Source organism: Argentina silus (genome assembly GCF_951799395.1).
Source record: "Argentina silus genome assembly, chromosome: 13".
NCBI lineage: Eukaryota > Metazoa > Chordata > Actinopteri > Argentiniformes > Argentinidae > Argentina > Argentina silus.
The window spans coordinates 9,729,730-9,747,927 of NC_139667.1; the positions used below are offsets into that span (position 1 = coordinate 9,729,730).

The 18,198-nt window shown below is 45.0% G+C and overlaps 2 protein-coding genes across 2 annotated transcripts; both read right to left on the minus strand.

Moving 5' to 3' along the window:
* Nucleotides 1-192: 192 nt before the first annotated feature.
* LOC310814231 (zona pellucida sperm-binding protein 3-like) lies at nt 193-2,763 on the minus strand (the record flags this gene model as incomplete). Its single annotated transcript, XM_083683530.1, has 8 exons — nt 2,516-2,763; nt 2,329-2,441; nt 2,145-2,251; nt 1,850-2,024; nt 1,461-1,578; nt 1,266-1,345; nt 1,066-1,154; nt 193-917 (listed from the first exon to the last, which is right to left on the minus strand). Exons 1-8 carry the CDS (start codon nt 2,750-2,752, stop codon nt 193-195), a joined length of 1,644 nt encoding a protein of 547 aa, XP_083539656.1. The 5' UTR covers nt 2,753-2,763.
* A 1,343-nt stretch (nt 2,764-4,106) lies between these two features.
* Nucleotides 4,107-16,807, minus strand: LOC310814648 (sodium-dependent lysophosphatidylcholine symporter 1-B-like). The gene is made up of 14 exons (XM_083684140.1): nt 16,693-16,807; nt 15,065-15,193; nt 13,656-13,780; nt 10,190-10,313; nt 9,994-10,072; nt 9,701-9,870; nt 9,330-9,420; nt 8,728-8,846; nt 8,496-8,579; nt 7,536-7,619; nt 7,287-7,399; nt 7,016-7,159; nt 6,560-6,736; nt 4,107-6,227 (listed from the first exon to the last, which is right to left on the minus strand). Exons 1-14 carry the CDS (start codon nt 16,777-16,779, stop codon nt 6,173-6,175), a joined length of 1,581 nt encoding a protein of 526 aa, XP_083540266.1. The 5' UTR covers nt 16,780-16,807; the 3' UTR covers nt 4,107-6,172.
* Between the last annotated feature and the right edge of the window lie 1,391 nt (nt 16,808-18,198).

Consider the following 18,198-nt stretch of genomic DNA (forward strand, 5'->3'; position numbering starts at 1 on the left):
ATTAGGAAGTTAAGTTAAATGTTACAGAAAAGCAATCCTGTTTATCATTTCATATTTAAAATTAATTCAAAAGAATAAAGAAAGTTGCATTGACTATTTCCATTTAGTTTAGTTTATTTCAAACGGGTCAGTGGTGTACTGTGGAATTGAATAGATAGTGTGTTGTCCACTGAATGTTCTCTTTCACCAATGCTACCGCCATTTGAAAGTCCAAACCGTGTCCCCCTCTCCCACCATGCCAGTCTCTTCCAGACCATTATAATCACTCAGGATCTTCTCCCCTTCAGTCTTAAAGATGGGAAACTTGTGTTCCTCCTCACCTCTCTCCACAGTCTCCTCCTCCTCCGCTTCCTTGTTAGGAGTCTCCCTTGACAGTTCCTCACCCACCCCAAATCCCCATCCCTTCATAGCCAGTGTAACCTCCCTACCCTGAGATCCAGACTCCTCCTCCATCCCTGGTCCAACCCATTCCCCTTCACTAGAGCCCCCCTCCTCCATCAACACTGACCCCTCCCTCTCCCACTGACCTTCCGGCCAGAACTCTGACCCAATCTTCTCCACTGACCCCTCTTCCCCTATCAACTCTGAATACCTCACACTGGACCTCTGTGTCCCCTCAAAAACCTTCCCCATCCTAGACACTGACTCTTCCACCTCATGTTCCTCCCCCTCCCTGTCTGTGGCCCTCTCCTCTTCCATGGAGTGAGTGTAGCTCTGTCTTTCATCATGATAGGTCTCCACATCAAAGTCCTCCAGCTGATCCTCTGGAGTATGTAGCTCATCCATTTTGGCCTCAAACCAGATAATGTCACCATCTTCATCACTGACGGTGGCAGGTAAGGAGGACACTGATGGGGAACTCTCCTGAGGTGTGGCACGCTGGTCTGAGATCATTAGCGGCCCGCTGCTGGCGAAGCCTAGAGGACACATCAAACGGGCAGAGAACCACCGTCATTAATTAATGACATCATCATCGTCGATACTCATTACAATGTTATATTGTGTCATAAATGAGAGGTTACTATCTGGGTAATGAGGTAGGCAAATATTGATAAAACAACACACCCTCCAACATGGCTCTTCTAGGTTTCGACGTGACACATTTTGAGTCACAGCAGTCACATATAATGTCCTTTCCCGTGAGAGCTTGCCACCTATTGTGTGGAGAGTAAATGTTATGTGAAGGTAGAGACTTGTGAAATAACAGCAGCTCAAGGGTAGTTTGTTTTAGTTCCAAGTCAGACCTCAAGTTCCAATTAGCATACCTTTTCTCTCGGAAGGTGCAGGACTTGTGCAATGGACTGGGGTCCTCTGTTGTCACAGACAGCTTACAGTGAATGAAGACCTAAAAAGATGACAAACTATAAACTCGTCAGGCAGATAAGCAAAAAAATTAAATAAATCAGGTGTAGACAGTGAAAAGATTCTCTCCAGAGCAGAGATGTTTATTCTATTCTTACCTGTGTGTTGGGGTCAGAGGTGAACTGGAAGGCGTTGAGGGAGAACCTGAGGGTGTCGTCAGTCCTGGGAGAGACAAACTGAGATGCTCCAGGGTTCCTCTGGCTCTCCAGCATGCATCTGTGGAAGAAGAAATGGGTTTTTAAATTCCGGTCAGTCTAATGTGTGTAAGTTGACATGTATCCTTCCAAACCTAATCATGCAAACTAAGGGAAACTGCTTGTGACACGGGACACACAGGCCTACATCTGCACTTTACAACTCTGACTGACAATGTTCTTTTTGTAGATTGTGTGTATTGTGTCCTGTGAGTCAATGTGTCTAGATGTTTTAATGATTTCATGCTAAACCAATTTCTCCATGAGGGATAATAAGGTTTTCTACTACATACCCAAAGTTGTCAATGATGTTGTACTTGTGGGCAGTGTTGGTGTCATTGGAAGTTGTGGCATAGCAGTAATTGATGAACAGCTTTCCTCCAGGGAGCAAGTGAAAAGCAGAAACCTGGAAATGAACAGTCTGCCCCAGCTGGTACATGGGGGACTTAGCTGGCATGGTCCATGCATCTGAAACACATGCACCAAATGGCACACATCCTCAACATTTTATAAGCTGTATATGCTGTCATCAAACAGTATTGTAGAGAAACGAAGAAGCTCAACCACCCATGAGCACTACATCCTTACCGTCCATCAGCTGGACTCGGAAGTCATCAGTGCGCCCCTTGAGCCTTTTGCGCAGAGTGGGAGTTTTCCAGGTGGGGCGCACCGCGAGCTGGTAAACATGATGATACCTACGCAGGAGAGAATTTCTCTGGGTTTACTTATCACCAACAGAGAGATGATTAAATGACTGTGAGGTGAGTCTAACCTTTGAAACCGACAATGAATCTCAACGTTGACTCGATGCGTCATGCGTGGGATACGGTTCGGTTGGGGCGCATAGTGGAGCACGAATGTATAGATGATATAACCTGGTGGAGTCTGTCGGTGAAAAACAATTGTATTTTCACTTACTCTGTAGCAAACATGTCTCGAACAATATATTGCAATCTTACCTCGCGTTTTCCATCACATTCTGTCAAAGGATAAGTGAAGAGGAAGTCACCATAAGGTCTGAGAACACCATTGCTTTTGCAGGTATTTCCCAATGTCAATTCCTCAGCATTTGCAGCAAAACCATAGAATGCTTTTTTGACCCGTACAACTAAGTCAGCTGTCGAGCAGGTAACTGACACGTCTGGTAGATACGCGAAATCGTGTCGGATCTTTGGTTCAGGACTGTTGGGACGCATGCGTCCCTGGATTTGTGGTGGTGGAGAGTAGAATTGACTTGCAGGCGCTGGCTGAGGTCCATGGATGAGTTTGGGTGAGAATGGAACACGATCTCCAGGTAACTTCAGGGCGGATGTTCTTTTAGCTGTTGATGACAGGTTGGCGCTGACACCGGTGCTTTTTGATGTGCCCAGTTGCAGAATGTTTTTCCTGCCAGCTGGACGTGAAACAGGTGGAGACTCATAAATACCCGTTGTAGAATAAGCGATGTTAAGTGAACATACACTCCATAAAATACAGAGACACAATTTTGTTTTCATCGCAAGAAACTGTGATGTACCTCTCTACCTTTCTGTAGCGTGTCCTCTAAAGGAACGCAGCTTGAGGTAATTGGGCAATTAGGAGAACTGGGGCTCCGTACGAAAACTTTATCAATGCTTCCTTCCTCCCTTCCTAGGTAATCACTAAAGTAACACGATTGGATATGTGAAAGCTAGATGTCCCTCACTATAGCTCTCTCCAATCCTGTCATGTGAGATCAAGGTAGGGTAGATATTTACTACTATTTGGGTGAGGTCACACCTCATCCTAATAGACTCCGTCATGTGCGTCAATGTGCCTGATATGATTCGTCAAATGGCACAGACAAGACGACACCTAACAAACCACAATGGATGGAACTACCCGCGGCAAGATCGTCTGAAATAGAGACAGAGCGTCCGTTAACACGATGACAGCCTAGACCCAGGAGGAGCCTTCTGATGGGGCTGTTTAGGACACCCAAACTTGTTATAGTGGAAGAGATCTGTGTTTCACCTTTACGCTGCGCCGCGGGCAATTAGGATGCACTTTGACGCACCAGAGTATTAGGATGAGGTGTCAGACCTCAGTGAGATAATGGGCGCAGGGTAACAACACCTATTGTATTTGAAGTGTTCAAATATTGTCATTTATAAACGTTTATTTAGGCCCAGTACATAAGACATCTACATTCAGTTGTCAGTCCTCTTTTTAGTGCTTAATCATGTCAAGTTCACACACAGTCCTGTTACAAACGAGAGAAATTGACTATGCAAATGAGCGAAGCTCATCAGAGTTGACAACTGGTAATTGATGCGCATCGACTCATATTTCAAGATTGCACAGTACCAAGAGCGAGTCCTGTTTCTCATACATACAGCAGCGTTTCCTCTCCTGATATGCGTGTATGTACAGAATAAGAATGGGAGTAACTGCTGTTAATAACTTTGGTTGTCGAGCTAGAAGTCGGTACGTGGTCTTAGAAAGGTAAACATTGTTTTGTCATGATAAACATTACTAATTTATCTGCTATTTTCAAATAAATAATTGAGTATTTTCATCTGTTAGAATTTATTCATGATTTTTTACTTTACTAATAATATTTTATTATTGTACATAATATTTAGCAGCTATTGTCACTGGCAACTCTATCAAACAGTTTCTGAAACATGTTTACAATTTACATACAATATATACAGAAAATGTACACCATATATGGACATCATACTGGAGAGAGGAGCACATTGGGACGTGCTTAATACCATTCAGTTTTCAAGATGACACCTTGGAGAAGGATTAAGAAAACGTTCCACAAGAATATCCCATAAACATCTCTTGAAATATTGTAAATGGTCAAGTTACTTAAATGAGACAAGGCTCAGGATTTTCTACACAATTGTTCAACGAGACATTGAGAGTAAAACATGTTTTCCTTCCTTACGGCTGACTGCATCCCTCACTGTCTATTTAAGGCCATTGAGTGATGGCAAAATAATACTTTTGGAATTCTGATCCTCCTGTTGAGGGTTACTAAGAATAAGATGCTAAAACTGATTGTCACATTACACATAAAACATATTCAAAACACCACACCATTTACTGACAGGTTGACATGTGAAACTTCTAAAAAGTAAACAAGTTAAGAAAAAATCTGCTCATCTTGTAATGAAAGTCAACCCATCATTCTGTCGATCCTACAAGTTTTCCAGGACATGACAATCTAATAAACATATACACAACATACACTTGATGTGTGCTCTGCTCACACACACACACAGGCACACATCAACAGTACATACAATATCAACCCACAAACTCTCCTATATACACACAAATGAAAGTACACCTCCATACACAAGAACAAGTGCATAGTATACAGGTTTTGATGAATTTGCAACATATCAACAAATTAGTACTGTGTTGCTTTTGTCAGAAAATAATAATCCCTTGGATTAATTTCTAGTTTAATAAATAATTAAATAAAGCCTTCCACTACACTTGAGGTGAAAATCCTGTGCTTTTATCCAAAAGGACCTCTAAGATATCCATACAGTTGATGGCATCAACACATTACTCAAAGAGTGAGAGGCAGTTGTTAAATAGAGTGGAGTTTTGTCACTTCTATTGGAATGCATCCCTCAGGTCCTATCAGAAATCTCCAGAAGAGAATCTGCTTTGGCAGGACAACCGTGTAGCACCAGGTGGCAGAACAACATGAACCAAATAAAACCTGGTCAGAACCTTATAAAATGTCATTGCAACTACAGCGTACAGACATGTGATGTTAAGGTAGTAATTCAGTTGAGATGCAGTACATCTGAAAATACAGAAATCTAATTAAAGATCAGTTAGTAAGGTCCTAAAAAGTTTTTTTATTTTTTTTAATTAATGGTTCCTTTTTCTGTTCCCCTACCAGATACCAGGACTATTCTCCCAAGTATTACCTCCTCAGTGAAATCCCTCCAATGAATGCAGTTTTCTGTATTTGTATATATCTGTGCTCTCCACACCCCTAGAGAACACAAATACTGTGTTGTGTGTACACACTCTCTTGAAACCTCTGAACATAATTCAGATAAAACACAATCATACAACTCCAGACTAGATGAAATATGTTGATGATAATGCCCTTAAAAATGAGGGCTGAAATGTTTCCCTCTATGAGGACCATCCTGCTGAATGGAAAGTCTTGTTTTTAAATTGTTTAGTGCAGAGAAAGGCTTCGCACCTCTTGACCTAACACTTGGATCAGGTAGACAAACCTCCCATTCAAGTCTTTGATTTGATTTTAAAGATCCAACACAAAAAATCCCAAAACCAAGTTTTGTAATGTAAACAAACAAACACATAAACCAATACCACATTTCGAAAGGCCTACAGAAGTTACTCAACAGGCCACAGAGGCTGAGATTACTCTGAATGTCCACTAGGGGGCCCTGTAGGCCTGTGGAATCCAATGGAGAGGACCATTATGTTTGGGTAGCCTCACCACAGTGTGGTCTGTGGTTTCTTCCTCTGTTAGTCCAGTTAAACCCAAAACACACAAAGCCTGTCCAAGGTCCCCGGTGGCCTTGTCACTCCTGCCAGCCATGGCAAACAGGCGGGACAGTGGTGGCCTTTTCGTTGGGTCCCTCCTCCTCCTACACAACGCTCCCAAGCTCTGTGGACTCAGTCTCGGAATCCTGCTCGCTGTCCCTGTGTTAAAGAACGGGAACACAGCCAAGAGTTAGGCACAAAGGACTTGGCTTGTTTAAACCAGGCTCCTTATTCATGACAGGGCAACTCTGGTTTAAAGCATTTACTTCTAATTAAGCTAAGGTATAGAAAAAGATGCCAGGACGGAACTGAGTTAAGTGTCCCAGTATGAAGTGAATAGTCCCTGTCCTCTTAGACTCTGCGGTTCCATTAGGGAAGAAATAGCTCAAGTCGGGCATGAACCCCGCTCTATTACAATAGGTTTCTGGCCTAATTTGGAAACCCACCAATCAGCCGTGCGTGCGTGCGTGCGTGCGTGCGTGCGGACTCACATCATCTCCTGCAGTAGTTTTCGGTTGCCCTGCCTCCTCTCCTCATTGATGGGGTAGGTCTTGAATATGAAAAGGCCCAGAAAGATCAGAACCACAGGCGCAGGGGAGACTAGCACCTTCAGGGTTAAATTCACCGCCTCCGGTTGCGAGCAGCCCCTGGTTATATACCCGGCAAAGCTGCTCAAAAATGTACAGAGAGAGAGGGAGGGAGGGAGAGAGAGAGAAGAAAGAAAGCAGATATAAGTACAGTTTGGCTAATTATGAGTGAGGATTATGTTATTGTTAACCACATGATTAGAATGGTGGACTGCAGAAATTAAGCTTATCTTATACAGGTAATATCCTATGATGGAATTTAGGCCTCTCTGAGAATCCCATTTCTTTCACCTGAGGCAGTAAGAGTCCTGCATAAGGGGTAGCTTGTTATGTACAATAAAGAGAGAGAGACCAACTCACTCTAAACTGAGAGTGGAGATACCGAGGGACACTCCAGAGGCGAACTTGGTGAAGAAGACATAGAAAGAGTAGAAAATAGCCTCATGGCCGTGGGAATCAGGGTTCTTCACTTTGAAATCATCCACCACATCTGGGAGCATGGACCTGCCAAGGGAAACACACAGTCTGAGGAGTTGATAGAAAAGACAGAAACACACCACACAAGAGAAGACACTGGAGGTATATGGGGAAACTCAGAGTGATCTCTGGGATCTAATCAGAAAGTACTCACCAGGGCAGAAGGAAAGCTGCAGCCACACTCACTCCTGCTGCCACGGAGACCATGTAGGACACCATGAGATTGCTCTCAACGCAGACTATCAGGATCATGAAGGGTACTGCCCACTGTCAGGAGAGAGAGGCACAGAAGATAAGATATGAGATGAAAGAGCTTGCCTCAGAAACACACAGATGTAGGCACACACACACACAGACAAGCTTTGACATGAGGTCACACACACACACACACACACACACTCACTGTGATGCCAATGTAAACGGCAGTCTTCTTCCCAAAACGTGTCAGGAACCACTGCCAGAATGGAATAGACAAAGTCCCAGAGAGCTAGAAATGGAACATCAAAGAATAACATCAACTTCACCATCCAATCATCATGATACATTCACCCACATAGGAACTTTACTTTTCATTCACCTCCATAGGAATGTGCACGTAAGACCTCTCTAAGCATTGTGGGCAATGTGGTAACAGGAAAGGCCAGACTGACCAATGGAGTAAAAGGTCATGAGAGAAGGTCACAGTCCCTTTGTTGAACCCTGCAGGCTGTAGATGACCCATGACCTCTTAGAGAGATGTGGTCAACCAGTGTGTCAGATGACCACACAAGCAGGAGCCAATGGCTGACTATTCAGCCGTTTGGGAAATATCAAACGACCAAGCTAGCAGAAAACATCTCTTCTCTTCCTTTCAGACCCTAAAGAAACATCCACATCTTCTTCTTCTTCTAACGGCCAGTACTCTGCAGCTCTCCTACTCAGGGTGGTGAAGGAAAAAGCGACAGAGAAGAGAAAGAACCAAAACAACAGCGAAATTGAGAGAAAAGGCGAAGCGCCGTTCCCATGGTGGCGTTGACAGATCGCCGGGGCAACAAAGGAACCCTCTGTGCTCTTTTCTCTGGCCAGCGGAGCCAGAGTGTGTGAGCGGAGAACAGGTTCCCAGGGGCCACAACAACGCCTCCTCTCACCCCGAAAATGTGCCCTTTCATCCCCACGGCGACACGTCTCCTCAACCCCCCCCACCGGTCCCCGAAACACTATGGACCCAGAGAGGTTCCACTATACTGCAAGGTCACCTGAGCCAGCCAGTACTGCTGAAGGCACAGGTCTTGTAGGTTATATATAATAATGCCTACTGATGCCTATAGGGGGAGGTTTGGGAAAGTAACCATTGGTTTTCTATAAGAACCAGGAGTCCACTCACCATAATTACCAGCAGAATGTTCTGGAAGTCGTTCCTGAAGCCGAGGGTGTACGTGCAGAACAGGGCAAAGTTCCCCTCCAATAGCTGTGAGGAGAGGAGGAAATACACATCATAAAGGATTTGATATCTAAATCTGTGAACTACTGTTGTGTGTGTGTGTGTGTGTGTGTGTGTGTGTGTGTGTGCGCGCAGTGTGTATGGTACTGTAGCACAGAATAAGTGCATCACTCACCATGAAGGCCAGGGAGGTGAAGAGGAAACCCATGACCAGTTTGACATACGGCCCGTGGCTCATTACCATTCTTATGCCCTCAGAGAACGACATAGGCTCCGACCTCAGACGGCCGTTCTCTGAAGACCCCACCACAGAGAGAGATGACAACACAACGGTTAGAGGCCATCCACCCACTGTCACACGCATCAGCTGAAACAGGCTTGTTATGAGGGAATCAATACAGAACATACATTTTTGGCAGGCAGCAAATGTCGTGGACCAACGTAGAAATTGAATGCATCTATGTATCAATGGGAGACTGACAGAGGTAGAAAGGATGGGTTCATTGTAATGCATTGAACAGAATGAGGAATGGTGTCAAACATTCTATGTTTGTCCATGACATTGGCTGCCTGCTAAAATGTAGCCTCCTCATTTTGTCTAGTACCCCAACATCTCAGGGTTAAGAGAGAGAGGGAAACGTTTGCTCAAGGACAATGAATATGAATCACTCACACCCTGAACATGAGATTTAAGTTTTTTTCTTTTAAACTATGCCATCGTGAATATCTTCAGGTGGTAGAGAAGGGACTGATTTGCATGTCTGTCTATATTCTTACCTTCCTGCTCTCTGACGCCCAGGAACAAGACAGCAGCACAGAATACGTAGATGGCACAGATGACTCCTGAGGCGATCATGTAGGCTCGCTTCTGTTAGGGGGACAGGAGAGGAGGCTTTACGGTCAGCACTGACACTCAGGGCCCAATTCAGTCCAAACCACTAATCAGGTTAATGTCTAGGTCTAGAACAACCTTGTTCCAATGATTCAATATATGCCGTCTCAAATAATTAATTCTGTCATTTTCCACCTAAGCTTCCAAGAAGCTAAGAAGGCACGATCCAGCATTGGATATGGGATCAGGAGGACTGGGGACAGTTTAAAACACTGAACTCCAGGCTCCAGGCCCTTCTCTGCGGTCACCCTCTCACCGTCTCATCCAGGGAGATGTGGGAGATGTTGACCTCTGACCCCAACTGGGAGGAGTTGCCATTGTCGATAAAATCCAGCTCTCCCTTGATACAGGGGGCGATGGCCCCGCCCACAATCTGTCCCTGGATCGCCGTGCCGATCACTGTACCCAGGACCTCCACGGTCATACCTTAGAGATGAAGGGATGAGGAGAGAGATGGAGAGAGAGTAAGACATGAATCAAGACCATCGTCCGATTAGAACCACAAGGCGGTGGTGGTTCCGAACCACAAAGCAGGCCAGGTTGACTTACGGTAGGCAGTGGCAGAGTCCCTCTCTTTCTGATCCGTGCTGATGAACATGGTGAGGGAGGAGTAGGGGACATGGAAGCACTGCACAAAACACACAAAGGAAACCCAGTCAGACATACAGCAGCACCGGACCCATCCTGACTGAACAGTGAGCCTTACGGATAACAGATAGACGGTGTCGCCAGGAAAGAGACGTACCGTCTGCAGAGACTGAAATAGGCAGTAGAAGACCAGGTACCACAGCACCTTTCCCTCCTCCACCGGGGGGACATACCAGATCAGGAAGTAGGTGAGAACGGCAAACGGAGTGGAGATGAGGATCCTGGAAGACAAGAGGAGATCGATACACTTTATATAGGGATCACTGGGGAGGTCACACATGTCTATCTTTTAATCACACAATTCTAATATTCACGCAGCATTTTCAGGTGGAGAGGTAACAAGCAGGTATGATGGTGGTGGAGTTTGGGTACTAGATTCTATCCACTGTAACAGCAGCGTGAACCCCCCCTTTCTTCCTCCTTTTCTTACAGTCACTCTTTTTTGTTTTTTTTGGTTTGTCGCTGAGCATTGGGAGCTGGTCTTTTGTGAATAATCCCCCTAATCCTCCCTTGTGTAGGGCTGCGCGTGGAGAATGGGCTCAGCATGGCCTTTCTCTCTGCACAGTACTGGGAATTTATGGTGGGCTGGCCTTATGGTGGCGCCATTCTGATCTCCCTCTCTCTCTCTCTCTAGAACCACACAATGTGCCTGACCACCAGGCCAATCCACTCCAAATAGGAGAACAATAGATCCACTACTGGGTTTCCAGCACACTGTCCCATTCAAGAGTACAGGCGTGGGTATGGCCGGAGGGTATCGAAGACAAATTTATATTGACTAAGACATTTCTATGCCAGTAGGGCAGCGGTTAGGGCAGTGGGCGTTCTCTTTGTCTTTGTCTTCTATGTCAGCACAAACAGAACTTCATTTTCACATTAGTTTGTAATATGTTTTTATTCCTACAAGAGCAGGAACATAACAATCTCCAGCATAATATTTTTGGTTTTTGTTCCCTGTGTTTGACCTGCAAGCATGAAGTGTACACTGTTCACAGTCCCCCGGGGGCATATCATCTCACTGAACACACGTTTGTTCAATTGACCCGACACGTCACCCCACACACGCATGGCTGCTTAAACGGGGCGCCCCTTTTTCTGTGACATACCACACCAACAGATAGGGAAATCCCCTCTTTCTCCCTACATAGCTGACTGAATCAGGTTAATGTGAGTCAATAGACTAATTCGACTGAAAATAGAGGTCAGATATTATTTTGATTGGCTACGTTACACAATCTCACTATGGTTGATTACACAAAGATCACAGATGTGCTTAACATGAGCAAGAGGATCAACCCCCCAGCAATGACCTTGAAGCAAAACACACACAAACACACAACACGCTTCATGTGGGACAAGAAAGAGGAAGAAAACCGACGCCTTTTTATTTAGCAGGCAATCACGTGCCTCTGACTCTTCAATGTTGACTGATCAAAAACGCTGCGAAACCTCAGACAGAGAGACTCTAAATAAAACACTTATCAGCATAACCTATTAAGATAACATTGTGTTCTCTCTCTATTATTACAATTATCCTTTTGATCTTAGGTCAATGAAGACATGCAGTAAACCATAAACTCGTATAGCTATATCCATGTCTTAGTTTTGCGGCTGAATGGAGCAGAGAGGCAGGGTTTTTATGACACGCACGCACACACTCTAGTACAGCCATTAAACAGTTCAGGATCATTGCTGTAAAATTTTTGATAAAATGAATCCACTGATAATAGGTACTAAATGGCAGGGGCACTCAGAGGGAACACAGTAGTGTCATGAATGCATCACTGATAGTGAAGACATCCACATCTCCTTGTCCTTGCTCCGTCTCTGTTCATGGAGCTACTTGGGGGGCTTTGTGTGGTTCACACAGGCTACAAAACTATCCACACTGCCGCCTTCTAACAATGACCTTATTGACATGCAGCCAAGAATCTCCCCTCTGCTTGACCCGTGGTAACCTTGCTGAGACAAGCCCCCTCCCTAACTGCCACACACACGCTTCTCAGACCCCTATTGGTCTAAAGCCAGTGGTGTGTTGAGGGTTGGACCAATGAGAGAAGGAGAAGCCTCTTTGTTCCCCTCCCCCTCTTCCTCTTCCTCTCCACATGCAGAACACACTTGGGTTCTACCTCACATGCCCAGGGTCCTCTGACATGAATCACATTTCTTGTGTATTTCTTGTGTCTAAACGTCTTCGCTCTCAATATCATTTGCCTATCGAATCAAAATCAGATGTCAAATATCCATTTTGACATCAAAGCGTACCTTTCTGAAATATGACACGCTTGCATGCATGTGCGCACCGACACGCTCTGCCCTGTTCCATTGTAGAAGAGTGTGTGTTTAAATATACAGCAGCACATTACATAAGTGCGGTTACTATGTCCCCTCTGATTTAAATAACTATGAGGGTTCTGGTGTGACCCCGTACAATGTTAACGGCAGAGTAGGGATCAGTGTATGTACACACAACATCAAGGTCATGTCTCTTTACAAAAACAGACTCACAACAGAACACCTCCACCATTAAGAAGCCATACCATATCTTTATGGTGTGCCTTCTCTCTCCTCATACGATTTGTCTAGACTTGATTTTAAGTTGAATCATTCGCATTTTCGTATAATCTCTGTCAACTATCAACATGTGAAACAGGTTATTTAAATGAAATGGATTATTGAAATGCTTGAGTGATAAAAAAAACAAACAACAGACCTAGGGAAACAAGAAAGTCATAAAGCCCAAACTTTTCCTGACTGACGTTCTTCAACGTGAAGATGGCTTTTGCCCAGACAGTGTGAAGAGGTGCCCAAAGTGTATGCAATGCCATGTGTCTAGACATCTAGTGTGTCATACAGCCAGTCCTTTAACCACCTAGTGACAGGGATACTGGGCATTTTGCACCAGGTCCAAATGCACACCTGATATCTTAGAGATGGGCTTCAGTCTGCCCTCTTTGCCTTCCTACCCTCTGCTTCTCACAGCCAGGCTTAACAGTCTTGCCTCCTTCACAGCTGCTTAGCCACGAAAGTCCTCCATGGCTGCTTGGCCAGAAGCTTCAAAGCACTACCAGCTTTTCATGGAAACTTGCAGTGCCAACTTAGAACAAAGGAGAGAACCACCTGGGCATTCACATTCCACAACTAATGATGTCTACTGGAGCAAACAGGCTGTGGCTAATTACAGCCTGTCCTGATGCACCCACAGATGAAAGCAAAAGCCAACCCCAAGATGGACCACGCCCAAATAACAGATATAGATGGATATGACAGATATTACAGTATGTAGAGTCAGCAGAGATGTGAGCAGTTAGATGCCTCACTGCATCCAGTCACAACCTGTCCTCCTCTCCTATTCAATCCATTCCACTGAAGCTTTGTTACCACGGTTACTGCCCACTCCTCCATTAAATACATGTTCTCTCCATCTACCCCGTGACAAGATGTTCTGTTTTTCATCTTTAAGAGTAAGTCTACCTCTCCTCCACCCTCCAGTCAATATCCCAGTTTTACTTGATTTAAATATCCTCTCCCATTGTTTTCATTTCCTCGCCCCCCCAACCTACCAGGGCATCATGCGGCCACAGCGGGTCCATTGGCTCCGGCTCACCAGGAAGCCCACGGTGGGGTCGGTCACAGCATCCCAGGCCCGGCCCACAAACAGGATGATGGAGGCGTAGAATGGGTCCAGCTACACAGAGAGAGGGGGGTGGTAGGAAGGAGGGAGAAAGGAAAAGAAAGGCAGGAAAAGAGAGAGGGAGAGGAGTAGATACAGAGAGGGGAAGGCGGGTAGAGAGAGAGAGAGAGAGAGAAGGAAGAAGAGAGGAAGAGAAAGAAAGAAAGAAAAGAAAGAAAGAAAGAAAGAAAGAAAGAGAGAGAGAGAGAGAGAGGATAAGATGAGTCAGTGATTGTCACAGGCAGTCAGCCACCACCACCCGTTACTGAGTAAAGACTAACTATTGTAAAAGACAGAAAAGGGAGCCATATCTTAGTTGTGGATTACATCTTGGACACAAGATTCCTCTCGAGGGACACTTGAAGAGATTTCAAGGTTGTGGAAGGACAGTAAAATTGCAGAGGCCAAATTTGCAACAGTGATCTGTTAAGAAACAGTGGAGCATTCAAGACCACTCTGGCGAGCTCACCATCTCCCTGGTTGAATGGGCTGTATTCTATAGGACTCCTATAGTGCACATTCATACAGTGTACACTCGCTAATTGAGTAGCAATTACAAAACAGCGGGAGTCCATGCGCTTGACTCAATGCTTCGTGCCAGAGACTGTTAAAATGATACCAGCTCAAAGACAGCACTGAAGTATTTGGCCTTGCCTTTAATCAGTTCCATGTATGTCCTAGGCACAGTGAGAAGAAATATATAGACGATAGATAGGAAGAAAAAAAATAGATACACTTGACTTTTCCTCCTTTGGGCTTGATAAATGACCTCATTTTCAAGGAAGATTGGTCTAGAAGGTGAAGTGCTGACCTTCACTGCAGAGAGCTACACATGCTCAGCTGTGAGGAGCAACTGACTTGCACACTGAGTTACACTAGGCTTGGGACTGTGCTGTAATCCCCGGGGTAGCAGCTATTTTAGCCTGGTTTAAATAGAAAAATGGATTTGAAATCTCAACGAGACTAAACAGTCAGATATGGGTTAGAAACAATGTCTTGGCCTGGATACTAAACTACAGTAGGCTTCTCTAGATGGGTCATCATAGTATTGCCCTCTAGCTGAACCCCGTCTCATGTAACCGAGTTGAGATGGTAAAGTCACTCCTCAAGTTCAAAACACCCCCACCACCAACGCTGTCGAATTACTAGCTTTTTGATAGCTCAGCTGGTTTACATCGGGTATTTGAGGAGACGGTACATGTGTTGGCAAATCAGAGGTTGTGACTCGTTCGAGACTCAGTCGGAGCAACTTGAATTGCGGTGCGACTGTTTGCAACAACGTCTGTTTCACTCCCTCACCTGGGCCACATCCAGCAGGTAGATCTGGAGGAAGAAGCCCAGTGCACTGCCTGTGATCTGGTAGGGAGCTCCTCCGATGGCGTAGCACAGCTTATTGCACATTGACAGACGACTCTTCTGGTCCCTCCGCTGGAAAACAGGGAAACAGGAGAAAACACACACAAGCATGAGGAACAAGGATGGGGAATAAAGGACTAAATACAGATGCAAAGGATGAATGAAAGGATTGGATTTGAATGGGTTATGATTGACAATTTTTATTTTCTTCTGATATGAGGGCTTATTGCATGTCCATGTACCTCTGTCTATGCATTGAAAAACTGATATTAGAAGATAGTGTTCAAGAGGTGAATTTATACTTGTTTATGAGCATCACTTATTTGATTATGCATTGTTTCAGCAATGGAGCTCAGTTGACCACTTTCATTGCTCAGGCCAGTCCCACACATCTGGCCCGTCTCACCCACTCGGCCCGTCACAGGCTTTGGCTATGGTCCAACAGCAGCCAGTCAAACAACCCGTTCCATTGTGAGACCGAGATTGGCTAACTCTCCTCACCCCACTCCGCTGAGTGTCAGATTAGGACCTAATCCCCCCTCTGACTGTGCAGTCTGGGCAGCTCTCAGCTTAGAAAGTGGTGTGAGACTCTGAGGTCACGAGGTTCATCCACTGTACAACTTCAGCTGGCGCAGAGGGAGGCAGTGATTGGTTCTGACCATGGGATGTTGTAGGCACTGTGAAATTCCATCTCTGGCCTTAGGGCAGCCAACAGTCAGCGGACAGTCAGGAGTCCTCACATCCTCCTCCCAAAACCAATCAACACACATCCTGCTTCTGATAGGCAATGAGTAAATACACCCTTCCCCACAGCCAATCAATGTACAATCATCCAATTACAGCAGCTAATGTGTCACTGTGTTGTCACCTGTGCCATGCAGACAGGCAGAATGAGAAGTGAACAGCCTCAGAGCGTTCCAGGCAGCTGAAACTCAGGAGCTCAACCAGAAAGAGATGTGCTCAAGCCAAGAGGGAAGACTATACACACTGGAAAGGTTGCCTCTTAGGGAATTCTAGATACTTGATCTGTGTAACAGTTTATACATGCATATCATTACGAGTCCCAATTTGCACCCAATAGTTACCTTTAGAGAAAATCCAGTTTAGTATGGGTTTAATATAGGCAGGTCCCTTTAAAAGTGGTATAACGATATTTTTTTAGGAACACAGCTGTGCTCAGACAAGCCGGGTGAAACTTAAACCCGATGGACGGAGCAGGAACATTTGGTGTCGTCGAGCCACGCACCCCACTTCAAATAGTCAATCAATTGCGTTTGTCTGGAAAGGTGCTGGAAACATGACTAAAAGGTTACAACTCAAAGCACCACATGCCTTACAACGATCTCGTTGCGGCTGAAAGAAAACAGAACCCCCACCCCCTTTTTATTTCATATTACCTACTGTGTGTTGTCATTTTATAATTATAAATAATTATTATGCTGCCTATAAGCAAAGGGCGTAATAGCCTACACGCGGTCGACACTGAGTGACACCTGATCAACTGATAATCAGTAGAAACCTATAGCCTACATAATAATAGTCAATGTGATAATTCTCATTCATCCACTTACCTTTGTAATTTTGATTCCATCTTGACTTAAAGGTTTTGGTAATAGGGTTGCCGCAGCGTATTGCTCAGCGCCCTCTCCTCTTGCCATAATTAAATCGATAAATGATTCAAAAGCCTTTCAAGTGTATACGTTCTTCACTAAACGCTGGAAACCGCGGGCGAATGAACGTTGAGGAGCTCTGTGTGTGTTCCACACAGTTTGGGAGGCTCGTCTCCTTCATATGACAGGCAGTTGGTCAGAGTGCGTGCTCTGCCGGCTCATTCATTCACACACTACAATACTACGCTTGCTACGTCATTTTAACCCTTTCAGTATCGAGCATGGTGACGTTGACACATTGCCACTGACTCCCTGCTCTGTCCATCACAATTCAATGTTATTCAATGCACTTGACGCACAGGAGGACAGAACCTGTGCCACAATTTGGGTGATTTTAGAGAATAGGGTTATGAAATGCATTGTGTGTGTGTGTGTGTGTGTGTGTGTGTGTGTGTGTGTGTGTGTGTGTGTGTGTGTGTGTGTGTGTGTGTGTGTGTGTGTGCGCGCGCGCGTGTGTGCTTGCGTCCGTGTGTGTGTGCGTGCGTGCATGTGTGTGTGTGTAAATATCATCAGGCACCATGTCCTTCTTTGAACCATGAGTCACTTTGTATACACAACAAAAGCAAAAATGGGTAAGGGCTTGAGCTTGCTCACATGGTAGTTATGTGTGTTGGTGTTCCTCTAGAGAGATACTTATGCGCTGAATGCATGTCACACAGTGGCAATGTCCCTCTGCAGTGTTAATATACATGCTTTCACAGTAGTCAACTTGTCAACGGAAGAATGCGTTTAATGTTGTCCTATGTGGTTACATGACCCGTATCTGTAAATAGAAATGAATGACAGTACAGCCTATCTACACAGCGGCTGAGCAACAGTTCTCACAGAGGGTTCTCACTACTCTAGCTAACTGTCCAGTCAGCTGTAAACTGTGTGAACAGTGTTCACAGCAGGGGAAGTAGAAATGGAGGTAGAAATTGGAGGACGGGCTCCACACCTGGAAAAAAAACCGAATAAGGCACATTATACAGCACCAGCAGACGTAAGGTCATAACCCGTTCAAATCTTCATTGATTATCTCAGTGGAATGTGCCCCTTTTTTCGTGGTCTCTAACAGAAGCCTGAAGTGAACATTGCTGTACGCACACAGACAGAATGCTGACACAGCTGACTGTGAGTCTTAGAAGAGGTGTTAGGACAGTACTTGACCCGCCAATATGGAACACATCATCCAGATGAAAACAGGCCAATAGAGCTCAGCCTACTGTCTATTCCTGAGCTTGGCATTTAGTGCCCATTTCCACTCGACCTTTGACCCACCTCTACAAGGATACTCTCGTGTATGGTGGGAGGGGAGTGGTGTCCTGGAATAAGATACAACCTCCTCCTTCAACCTGTTCCCAAACACCCCCTTGCCTACGACACAAAACGAGGGCTCATGTTACAGTAGTATTTATAAAATAGCAT